The 12,614-nt window shown below is 38.2% G+C and overlaps 1 protein-coding gene across 1 annotated transcript; it reads right to left on the bottom strand.

Annotated features, from left to right (window-relative positions):
* Window positions 1-9,711: 9,711 nt before the first annotated feature.
* Window positions 9,712-10,332, bottom strand: LOC118736031. Its single transcript, XM_036466140.1, has 2 exons — window positions 9,994-10,332; window positions 9,712-9,934 (listed from the first exon to the last, which is right to left on the bottom strand). Exons 1-2 carry the CDS (start codon window positions 10,248-10,250, stop codon window positions 9,712-9,714), a joined length of 480 nt encoding a protein of 159 aa, XP_036322033.1. The 5' UTR covers window positions 10,251-10,332.
* Between the last annotated feature and the right edge of the window lie 2,282 nt (window positions 10,333-12,614).

Genomic DNA, 12,614 nt, shown 5'->3' with positions numbered 1-12,614 from the left:
GGCGTACTCAGCTTGCCTTGACATCCAAAACCTGACTTTAAGAAATACAATAGTGCATACGAGCGCAGTGAATAGGGTTGTTGTTCCTACGAATAACCTGTTGCAAAACCAGCAGAGGCCGGCCATACCTCCTCGAGCCCGCACCAGTTATAACTGGACAAACAGAAACGCTGGCCAAGGATACAACAGAGTGCCATACAATAGGTTCCAGTCAAACCAAGAGTCCAACACTTCGCCTCCAGGCAGACCCACGGCTCCGAAACCTGCGGAGAAAATGGAAATCGATGGCAGCATTCAGTCTAAGCAGGTAAACTACATGAATCGACCTGCAAGCAACAACGCGTTTAAAAGAGGACCAGCATCATCAATTGAAAGACTTCCAAAACAGCAACGACTGTACAACGTGGAAGCAAGTAGCAGTGAGCCAGGAGAAGAAGAGGCTCAGCAGGTAAATTTTATGATGGACGGGTCACCAGCCTATTTCATATAAAGGCCGCTGCTCTGTATTCCAGCATACCCTACCTCACTTGCGTCACCAAAGACAATATTACCCTAAAGTTTCTTGTCGACACAGGGGCGAACAAAAATTTTGTGAATCCCAAACTAGCCGCCCGCTCAACTCCGGTTGATCCACCCTTTTCAGTGCAAACTGTTGCAGGGCCTGTTCCAATAAACAAAAAAATTAGTGGACAATTTTTTCACAGTATGGGGAATGATACTGTACTAACGTTTTATGCCTTACCAGGACTGACTTCTTTCGATGGTATAATAGGCGACGATACCCTGAAACAATTGGGGGCTGTAATAGACAGGAAAAATCATACCTTGAAAATAGATCCGGGTATTGAAATTCCACTCAAGAACAAAACCGTTGGGGGTATTAATTTTTCTGAGGCATCGATCCCGGAGGCAGTGTTGCCCGCTTTGAAATCGCTACTTAAAAAATACTCACATCTCTTTGAGCCTTGGAGCGCAAAAATTAACATTAAAACGTCTGTCAGGGCCGAAATAAAAACTACCACAGAAGATCCTATATACGCCAAAAGCTATCCCTACCCGGCCAATATGAGAGAAGAGGTGGACAGACAGATTTCCGAACTACTCGACGAAGGTATTATTCGTCCATCCAAAAGCCCTTACAACTCTCCAATCTGGGTGGTACCTAAAAAACCAAAGCCGTCAGGAGAAAAGCAATACAGAATGGTAGTGGACTTTAAACGCCTGAATGCAATCACGATACCCGATACCTATCCCAACCCTGACATCAACGCAACATTAGCCAGCCTCGGCCACGCCAAATACTTCACGACCATCGACCTAACGTCCGGGTTCCACCAAATAGCAATGAAAGAGGCTGACATCCCGAAAACAGCATTTTCAACCATGAATGGGAAGTACGAATTTTTAAGACTTCCTTTTGGGCTGAGGAATGCACCGGCCATATTTCAGCGCATGATAGACGACGTCTTGAAGGAACATATTGGGAAAATATGCTACGTTTATATTGACGATATCATAGTGTTTGGTAAAGATTTAGACGAGCATATGAAAAATGTCGATATAGTATTCGAAAGGCTGGCAGATGCCAACGTCAGGGTAAACATAGAAAAAACAAAGTTTATGAGAACAGAGGTAGAGTTCCTGGGGTATATAATAACCTCCGACGGTATAAAAGCAGACCCCTCAAAGGTACAGGCCATAGAAGCTCTGTCACCTCCCCGAACGCTAAAAGAGTTGAAAAGTTTCCTTGGAATGTCGTCGTATTATCGAAAATTCATCCGGGATTACGCCAGAGTGGCGAAACCCTTAACCAACCTAACGCGAGGGGAAAATGCGCAGGTCAAGGCCAGTCAGTCGAGAAACGTTCGCATTAAACTGGATGCGGATGCTCTTAGGGCATTTGAGGACCTAAAAAAATTGCTTGTCTGCTCAGACATCCTTGCTTTTCCTGATTTCGGAAAATCGTTCAATCTTACAACTGATGCTTCGAACTATGCCATAGGAGGGGTGTTATCCCAAGGCGAACCCGGAAGAGACCGGCCAATCGCATATATATCGCGCTCCCTTACCCGAACAGAAGAGAACTACGCCACAAATGAAAAGGAAATGCTGGCAATTGTTTGGGCCCTGGACAATTTAAGATCGTATTTGTATGGTGCAAAGATGATTAAGATTTATACTGACCACCAACCTCTCACTTTTGCATTGGGAAGCAGAAATTACAATGCAAAGCTGAAGAGATGGAAGGCCAGAATCGAAGAGTACAACCACGAATTGATTTACACTCCAGGTAAATCAAATGTCGTGGCCGATGCTCTGTCAAGACTGCCGTGCCAAGCAAACAATTTAACCAGTGCAGAGTCAACGGGTAAGGTAGATGATGATGAAAGTGGAAGTCCGACAAGGGTAGATGCACAATTGAACAGCGCTTCAGCTTCAGAGATTGAAAGCGATATGGCAACTGTCCATAGCGCGGAGCAGGACGCATCGGACCTTATTCCACACGTCGAATGTCCCCTGAATGTATTTCGTAATCAAATAGTGCTCAGGGAAGGTAAGGCTTTGACATGTGTAGAAAACCCACATCCTGGTTTTACTCGACACTACATAACCCTGGATAGCATCGATAAACCGACAGTAATACAAGTACTAAAGGAGCGACTCAATCCGTCACTCATAAATGGCATTAAAATCCCAGAGAATCGTCTGCAACTCCTACAGGAGGTATATTTAGAACATTTTCTTTTATATAAAATTAGGATAACTCAACGGGTAGTTGAGGACGTGGCCAACGAAGACAGAATTTGCAAAATAGTGGAAGATGAACATAAGAGGGCACACAGAAACCCCAGGGAAAATAAAGAGCAAATCTTGGAAAAGTACTATTTCCCTAAAATGGCAAGTCGGATAAGGAAATTCGCATCTATCTGCGAAACTTGCCTCACAAACAAGTACGATAGACATCCCGCGGTACCCCCTATAAAGGAAACGCCTATTCCTAAATACCCATGCGAAATATTGCACGTTGACATTTTCGAAATCCAAAACGAAAAATTTCTATCCTGTGTTGACAAATTTTCGAAGTTTGCAAAACTTTTCCACATAAGGAACCGCTCATCCCTCACTCTTCGCGCAAAATTTGCCAAGCTTATCCACTACTTCACAACTCCCCGAGTAATAGTAACAGACAATGAGAGAGGATTTATGAGCCCTCTAGTAAGCAATTATATAAGAGGTTTAGGGGTTGAATTGTACCAAACTCCAGTGCAAAGAAGTGAAGTGAATGGGCAGATCGAAAGATTTCATTCAACTTTGATCGAAATCTATCGATGTCTGCGAAAGGAAATAAGCAATACGAGTCCCAAAGAACTAGCCTACATTGCAGTCGACCGCTATAATACAACGATTCACTCTGTGACCAAAAGGAAGCCTAGTGATGTATTCTTTAATAGAACCGAAAGAATAAACTACCAAAGACTGACAGATTTTAGAAGTAAGGTCCACAGGGAAATTAAAGATTGAATTAGAAAAAATCAAGAATCGCGAAACCTTCGACTAAATAGGAGAAGGAAAGGCATAAAAAAGTTTATGGTAGGAGACGATGTCTATGTAAGGGACAAACAGATTAAGAGTAAACAAAAACCACTCTATAAAAAAGAAAGGGTTCGCAAGGACAACCGAGTAACCCTAGAGACGGACACTGGTAGGAAGATTCACAAGGTACATATAAAAACTAGGGCTCAATAATAACAATAATAATAATAAAAATAAAAAAAAAAAAAAAAAAAAAAAAAAAATAAAAAAAAAATAAAAAAAAAATAAAAATTTAAACACGATCAGGTGCACACCGAGGGAAAAGTTAAAAACGCCACAAGTAAACAGAAACATTTGTAAAAGAGGCATCTACAGCCCACTAATAAACAGCAGAAAATGCTATATAAAAGAGGCATCTGTAGCCCACCAGAAAACAGCAATAAATGCTAGTTAGGCGTCTACAGCCCACAAACAAAAAAAACAAACAAACAAAAAAACAAAAAAAAAAACAAAAATAAAAAAAACAAAAAAATACTATGTGAAAAAGGCTTCTATAGTACACTACAAAATAGCAAAATGCTAAATATAAGAGGCATATACTATAGCAAAAAAGGCAACTCTTCTACCGCAAGACTTGATAAGTCCACAGAAATCAAAGCGGACCACAAGTTTTTGTTTTATTTGCAAAAAATTTAGCAAACTTTGATTTCAGTTAAAGATTATTGCAGAACTTTTGGATTCTGTGGTCTTGTCAATAATAAATTCATAATCTTATAATCGCGGGGACGGGAAATAAAGTAATTAAGTAATTGGATAGTATAATAGTATAGTATAATAGTATAATGGAAAAACATAAAAAATTTAAACAAAAAAAAACAACAGAATACTAATACTTAACGGATAAGCGAAACACTAACAATTAATTAAGTAAAGAATGTTTAAACAAAAGCACTAACAGGTACCGGATAAGAAAAACACATACTAACGGCTATTTAAGAGAAAATTATTTGGAAAGAACCTAGACTAATTTCAGGCAAAGCACAGTTTTTTTCTCACCGTCCCCGAAGTATGGTAACAAGAAATGTAAAATTCATAAAACTTGCGGTGTGGATAACTAAAAAGGCCACAACAATTCAAATTTTTATTTTTTTTTTCTCTTTATCATAAATTACTCGAAAGACAGTTTACTCTTCATATCCGGCGTTTGCGGCCTCAACATATACAGCTACGACTCCCCTCTGGTGACTATTGATCATGGGCATGGCTGGATCTTGAATGGACACTTTAGTCTCGTCCACGTGATTGACCTTAACTACTTTAACATAGCGTTGGAAAAACTAAGAGAGACAACACGGTATGAGATCGAAAACGAAGCAGTGAGGACAGTTTTGCAATTCCACCTGAACCAGACTGAGCTACGTCTTGAAGAACTCCAGATGACCAAATTGAGAAAGACACGTTCTATTGACTGGATCGGTTCGGCATGGAAATGGATTGCTGGCTCTCCGGATGCTGCGGATTGGGACTATATCCTTCGAAGCTTAAACGAGGTGGTGACCAACAACAACCACCAATATCGCGTCAATGACAAGCTCTTTAACGGAACCCGTGAAGCAATTGAGAAGGCAAATCAAATGATGGTTCACATTAATGCAATCAGCAAGAGTGTTAAAGAAGAAAACCTTGAACTTCTGGACCTAAGTAAGGTTCTCATCCTTAAAGAACAAGTATCGGAGGTGGTGCAAGCGTGCCAAATGGCAAAAACGGGCATCGTGAACACGAACCTGCTTGATCGAGAGGAAATCCATAGACTTATACTCGAAGAAGAGGCCTTACCATACCAAAACTCAATCGAGGCTATAGAACACGGATCGGCATCCGTATACTCGAACGGAACACTTCTTCTGTATGTTCTTTCCATGCCAAAGGTGAAGCCGGACAGCTATCGACTCTTAATGACACGAGCTGCTATTATAAACGGACAACACGTGGTACTCGACTATGAGAAAATGTTGATAAATCAGGACGAAACGTTCGGTATTAAAAATGATTGCTCGTCCATTGGCAATTACTCAATTTGCGCACCCAAATCGTTGGCTACACTACCCGAAGACGGATGCATAGCGAGATTGTTAAAAGGCGGAAATGCGAAATGTCACTTCGAACCATCCAGCAGCATAATCATAGAAATGATGGACGAGACGTCACTATTCCTAACGAACTTTTGGGGTAAAATCCAGGGAAAAAACTACGAAAACGTCCTGAATGGAACATATGTCGTTTTGCTCAACAACGAAACCATCGTAGTGGGAAACCAAACGTTTACCAGCAGGTCGACAAGGATGGTACAGGCTTTGCCACCTGCATTAACAAACGTGACGAGTAATGGCCTGAAGCTGAATTTGGACTACATCCACGAGCTTAGCGTAACAAACATCCGACACCTACGAAAATTGGGCGAAACTTTTCACTTTTCGCTGATTATCGACACCGTTGCTTTGACGATCCTTGCATCAATATGCTACGTAATTTGGAGGAAGATTACTACAACTATCTACTTTCCCAGGCTCAATCGCTCAATCAAACAAGATCAGCCAAACGCCCTCTTCAAAGATCTACGTCAGGAACTACCTCATCAGCGGGACGCAGATGTTTAAAGGGGGGGTAGTTAATACGGGGGCTAACACACATACCTGTGTGAATGTGCTGACGCCGCACTTCCCCAAACACGCGCATAACCAGTGCGGGTAATTGAACTCTCATGCAAAAATAATCGAACATACGTTAGCATAATTGAATCTATGGGAAGCGCAGCGTCAGCAGTTAATTCAGCCGGTTAGACAGTAAGTCATAGTATTAAGAAATATGTTGCATTCATTCCGTTTGGGACAGCAGAAGCAGATGGTAAATATACTTGTACAAAACTAATTATTGTCTTTTATTTTAGGAAGGACAACTCGGGGCCGCCGTGCGGCCCCCAACTTTAACTTTTTCGGGCTCACGGATGTGAGCTCGATGACTTATATAATTTCGGGATATTTTTGGTTGACTGCATGCAGAATTATTCTCCCCCTTTTTTTGTAGAACAAATTTAGACGCGTGTAACGCATTGTTCGTGCATTCAGAACTCTTTGTGTGCTTAACTAAAACCGAAGTTCTTATTTTTTCTAACTTTCATACATATATGTACTTATGTGGTAATTTAGTTCTGCCACGCAGCTCCCGTCACTCTGAGCACAAAACTAGTCAATTATTCTTAAACGGCTGAAGGCCTCAATAATGAGTATCGCTGGTTATATTTTCCCAATTTTCCAATTTAATTATATTTTCCCTTGGGGGGAGAGTTAGTGAAGCGGCAGACAAACGCACCAAGTGTGGGGGCGGTTATTAGCACCACTATACGAGCATCCGTGGACGATTGCTGGCCCACTGACACCAGCACTACGGCGCAGGGGAAGCAAAGAAGGGCAGCTTTTTGCCAATCGCGGTATTTCCAATTTAGCACTCTGTTGGTAGCCCATGAGTGGGCTCGGTGTGGATTTTTCGTTAGCTTTGGAGCGCTAATTGCGTGCCAAATCTACACAGGGATACACCAACAAACACGAATACTAAGAAACTACGCCGAATTGTGAGATGTGCCAGAGAGACTTACCCTATAGGAGATGGCACCCAAATGGGATACAATTGGTGTCCGAACCCAAGGCAGCCCTACTCTTCTTTTCCTCGTACATACGACAAAGGGGATGGGTGGCAACTTTGTACGCAAAATGAAATGCGGTTTCCTCGTAGCTGGTGGCTACTTTGGGCCAAGGAAATTCCTAGAATTCTTGCCCTTAGCGCAAAACAAAAACCACATTTTTATTGCTGCAATCCGTACTTACTTTTTCCTGGTATTGAACGCAATTCAGCCCAGCTGTGTTGAGAAATAGCTTTTGTACAATATTTCCGAATAAAACTAGTCGATATTTTTGATTAAAAAAGTCCAAAAATTAGACATAATAACTTTTATTGAAAATGAGATCAGAATTGCTAAAATATGTCCTTATTTTTGTTAAGGGACAAAATTTTATCAACGCTTGTTTTCTTTAAGCAGCATCTGCGCTCGGAAATTATTTGCCCTGCTTTGCTAAATGTCCCTTCCGACTCACAAGATGAAAAAGGTACCGCCGGCTTTTACTCTTACTGAATAATGTATGTATGAGTGGAAACTATCGATAGTGCTTACAAAACCATCGATGTTTTCGATAGTCGAAAACCATCGATACTATCGACAGTGCCATCGATAGTTTTCCAGCTCTACTCTGTTGTTGTGGAATGTACTTTGAATGAACTAGCACGGACGGTGTGACCATATCTCGCACTATGCCACAAAAATGTTTTCTATTTCACTTAATAGTCTGTTAAAAGTAAAATATCGCGCAATGCTGCACAAAATTCCAACTAACAATGAGCCCCGTACCTGAAACACAGACTACAATATACCCGGTCAGCTAGATCACCCCAGCTGTTATATTCAAAATTTAACTCTTCAATATCCGAGCGACAATTCTTTATCTACACTATCCGTCTTTGGAATAGCTATCCATCGGCATTAAGACTAATTACAAACACCGTGCGTTTTAAATGCGAGCTTTACAAATTTTATGTCTAACGACCTGTCTCCTGACCTCTCCTAATTATCTATATTATTCCTTCCTTTGCTTCTTTCATCTAAGAATATATATGTAATTTTACTATATCTACATAAGTTTTCTATTCTGTAGTTGCTAATACATACGGTGACCATATTAACCAACGTAAAATAAAGGACTTTTTTCAAAATGGGAATACGTACATGCAACTTGTATGATAAGAGGGCCTTACCCATGTCGTAATTTAAATCAAATATTTACCAGTTAACTATATTATTTAATTGTACAAGTTCCCCTGCTACAGCGAAAAATTAAGCCAAATCCTTTTCAAGGACTTCGCCATCCTTTGCTACCAAAATGCGTTTACCATAATTCATAATGCACGACGAAGCCAGCACACAGTGGTTCAAAATTGGAATTTAATGTTCATAATGCACCGGAGCCTTAATTTTTCAACCAATTTTTTTACTAAAAAGCAAAACGAAAAAAAGAATTTTGGTGAACATTTTTTATAACATTTAAAAATTTTTTTTTGTGTATCTTTCTTTTTGTTTTCAACTAGTTTTTGTTTTGTAACATTTATTAACTGGAACAGCATTTTGCACAAAACAATTTAATGTAATCAAATAAAAATACAGAAATCAGGCTCCAATGAATTACGAACACTAAATGCCAGTTTTGAACCACTGTGCAGCAGGGGGTTTATTGTTCTCTTTCAATGGAACTGGAAACTCAGCGTGCAACACGGTCCTGGGCACAACTTTCCCTTTATAGATTTATAGATTGTAATTAAATAGAAACCCTAAGAGGGATGCGAAAGAAACTGGCGACAGTTTTCATTATATTTTATCAGGGACATTTTTATTTTTCATATTCCGCGTTTAAAAGTTTACCTCTGATAAATGCAGCGCCGATTTAAAGGACAGTTTAAGAAATAAAGGACAAAAGGCGTCCTTTATTTTTAAAAAAATTATAAAGGACAGGGAGTTAAAAAAAGGGCTGTCCTTTGAAATAAAGGACGGATGGTCACCGTACTTATACCCAATAACGGCGCTGAAATATAGCTAATGGCTGTTGCGTTGAAATCAATAAATAAATAAAAATAAAATATAGTATTATTACATACATACATATATACAGCTACATACGTTACCTAAACCCACTTCAATTGCAGAACGAACCTTTCCTTGCTTAAAACAAAATGAAAGCACTAATTCCCATTTCTTTTAAACTACATACTAAAATTAAAAGTGCAGTAATCCTCGCTTACTTTAATCACCTGCTCCGTCAAAAACTATTGCATAAAAATTACAAGTAAATTTCCTTGTGTAACTCAACGCGGTTAATTGGTTTCCCCCCACAATTGGTTTAAAATATGTTATCAAAAAGAAATATACCTTTAACTTTCCCGCGTTAATTGCAGAAAGCAATTATGTAACAATGCAAGTATACATATTTATAAACAATAATAATTCTGAGTTGTTTATGTTCCACTGAGTGGAATAAGCAATAGTTATTGGTCATATGTGCATACATATGTAACATTTTAAATACTCACCAAATAAGTTTTGGGAAGTTTTTCTACAAACTTTAGTCGTCCTGAGCAGGAGTTGAAATTCGTTACTGTGACATTAAAAAATACATCAAAGGCAATTAAAGAATGCCGCGGTATCAATATAGAAAAAAGAATTGACGCTTCTTTTCCTGGAATAATTTGACCTCCAAGTATTACGTTATGCTCGCTTCCATTTTTATACCGTTCTTCATGCCTTAAAACAAAATTGACATTAGATCAATATTAACATACAGTTATATAAAATAAACTTACTTTAAAAACAGTTTGTAATCAATGTTATTGCGTGGTAACTTAACATCCAAGCTTGCATACAAACGTGAATCGTCCCAAATCTTTTCTTCTGAGTGGAAGCGGGACAACACTAAATGTAATATATTCGTGGCTCCCGAATCACCGACATTCCGACCACTGTTAAAGGCTATAATACCTTCGGTATGACCTTGCAATGATCGCCATGTAACATTTGAGGCAAAGTTTAAATTTGGGTGTGCCGAGGTTTTGAGCTTCATATTCCCATCGTATTCTACTTTGGACTCGTCGTCAGAGTTTGTCAGCCTTCCTTGAAAATGTATGCTTTCGATCTTGTTTGCCTGAAACTGAATAAATCGTAATATAACAAACTAAACCTTTAATGTATTCGAACTCAGATTGAAAATTTAACAAATATCGCAAATACAAATCGAAGGCCACCTTATCTGAAAAAATAATATTAAAGTGCCTTTGCTAATAAAACCTGCATTCAGAATTGTGATGGGCAAAATTGTATTTACTTAGGGTACTCACAGTTCTATATTATCTACTGTGTTAATTTTGCCACCTGGTAACTTTAAAACATTTTACCATGTGGTAACTTTGTTTGTTGTTGGTTCCCATACTAATTAGAGATAACACTTTTGGGCAAAATTACTAGACTTTGTCTCATGTTTATGTTCTGTGTTAAACTGGCATCTATGGCTGCTTGTACATACATACATGAATTTCGCTTTGGGCGCAGCGCTGCTTGTACATAAGTTTCTCTTTGCGCCTGCCTGTAGCTGGCAAAGGTTATTTTTTTTTATTTTTGCGCTGTGCTAGCTGAGTATAAAAAAGAGAAGAGAGAATAGAGAGAAATATGTATGTGGTTTGTTGATGCTCTCTAAACAGAAACGCGTGAAAGGCAAACGGTCTAGCAATGCGTGGTATTGTTGATCAACTTAATACTTTATTTAAACATAAGGGTTGCTCACAGTTCGAGTGTGTTATCTTGTTAAAGTTGCCACCTTTTAACTTTAGAAGTAAACTGTGAGTACCCTAACTAAGTATTACGTACTAAGTACAAAAGTATTTAGGTATTTGTGTTGTGATAAGTAGCAAAGTACTATTTACTTTAGTATTTTGGATGTTGCTAAATAGCAAGTATGCTAAATACTTTGTCTAAAAGTATTTAGTTAGTTTCACCTAACGAAGCACCGCGTACGTAAGTACTTTGAGACCTTGGCTTCACTAACTACCGATAAAAAAGCAAGGAAAATTTAAAAAATACTAAAATCATTTTAACTGGGTCATTTAAGTAGGTATATATACCTATGTATGGATGATATAATAGCTCTAATCCAATACTTTTCGTGTAAAATCCTGTAAAAATGTCAAACAGCAAAATTACTCTCTGAAGTAAGAATAAAAAGTGAGTAATAGCAAAAAGGACGGTAACAAAAAAAAAACATCGGGTAAAATCTTGCAACTTCATTCTCTACGCCACTCTCAAAAATCGCTCTCATTTACAGGATTTTGGAATATGGGATCATTTTTCCTGTAACTTCCTGCAAGTTCGTGTAAAAACATGAGTAAGAGGAAATGCCGAACAAATCAATTTAGCTTCCCATTTTGCAAACGAAAGATACATATAACGTACATATTCATGACTTTAAGGTAAACCTATGGACAGATGACGCCGAACCACAGATTATACTCCTAAAAGAAAAACTAAATTTAGAAATATATACAAATAGAAATGCTCAAACTACTAGCTCAAAAACAGTAATTGATGCGGTGTTTTCAAGATATTTTACAAGTATCATATTTTGTCAATCACACCGATTATTTCATGTATTAAAACTATTAAAAATGAAAACGAATAAAAGAATTTTAATCAGCAAAATGAATAAAATTAAGTGAAATTAATGTTTAATTCCTAACCTAACCTAAATATGTATGTATGTAACTGAATTGCCTAATGATGGGTTTACATACGTATAAGTAGATAATCCTCATTTCCGAGCTAAACTCCCTAGTATTTTTAGTATTTTCTATGTTCTAGTTCACTTGTTTCATTTACATTATTTGCATATACTTCTCTGACCTAGTTATTAAAAAACGTCTTTCTTCTAGAAACTTCTACCGACGTCGTTCACGTTTTATTAAGCTAATTTTTCGGGAATAAAACTATAATTTAAGTAAATTAAAACGTGTATTATTTTAATTCTCCTACAACAAACAATATCTCAGATTAAACCGATAACTTTTTGGTGTCCAACCTAGTTTTATCGATTATACTTGCGAAGAAGAGGAGGAATGTCAAATGTTAAATTAAACAAAAATTGAAGCTAGTAAGGAAAATAGGTTTGTAAAAGTGATGTATTATGGAACGAATTTCCGTCATCCCTTGTCAAATTTGGTTTGGAGACAAACCGGTTTCGGCGTTGTGCCATCTTCAGTGTCATTTTTCGTTTCGAAACCGGTTTGTCTCCAAACCAAATTTGACAAGGGATGACGGAAATTCGTTCCATAATACATCATACACCCACCCTGTCGGAAACAACAACAACCAAAAAGGAAAAGTTTGTAAAAGTATTTTTAATAAAATATTCAGTTAAAATATATTTAAATATCATAAT

Source organism: Rhagoletis pomonella, unplaced genomic scaffold (assembly GCF_013731165.1).
Source record: "Rhagoletis pomonella isolate Grant_MI unplaced genomic scaffold, Rhpom_1.0 Rhpom_scaffold_00003, whole genome shotgun sequence".
Lineage (NCBI taxonomy): Eukaryota > Metazoa > Arthropoda > Insecta > Diptera > Tephritidae > Rhagoletis > Rhagoletis pomonella.
Note: the sequence above shows the minus strand (reverse complement) of the source record. Positions and strands in the feature narration are given on the sequence as shown.

Coding starts and splice junctions, on each gene's coding strand:
- LOC118736031 (XM_036466140.1), bottom strand. CDS start 10,250: ATGAAGCTCAAAACCTCGGCACACCCAAATTTAAACTTTGCCTCAAAT. Junction 9,935..9,993: donor GATTACAAACTGTTTTTAAA/GTAAGTTTATTT, acceptor TTTTGTTTTAAG/GCATGAAGAACGGTATAAAA.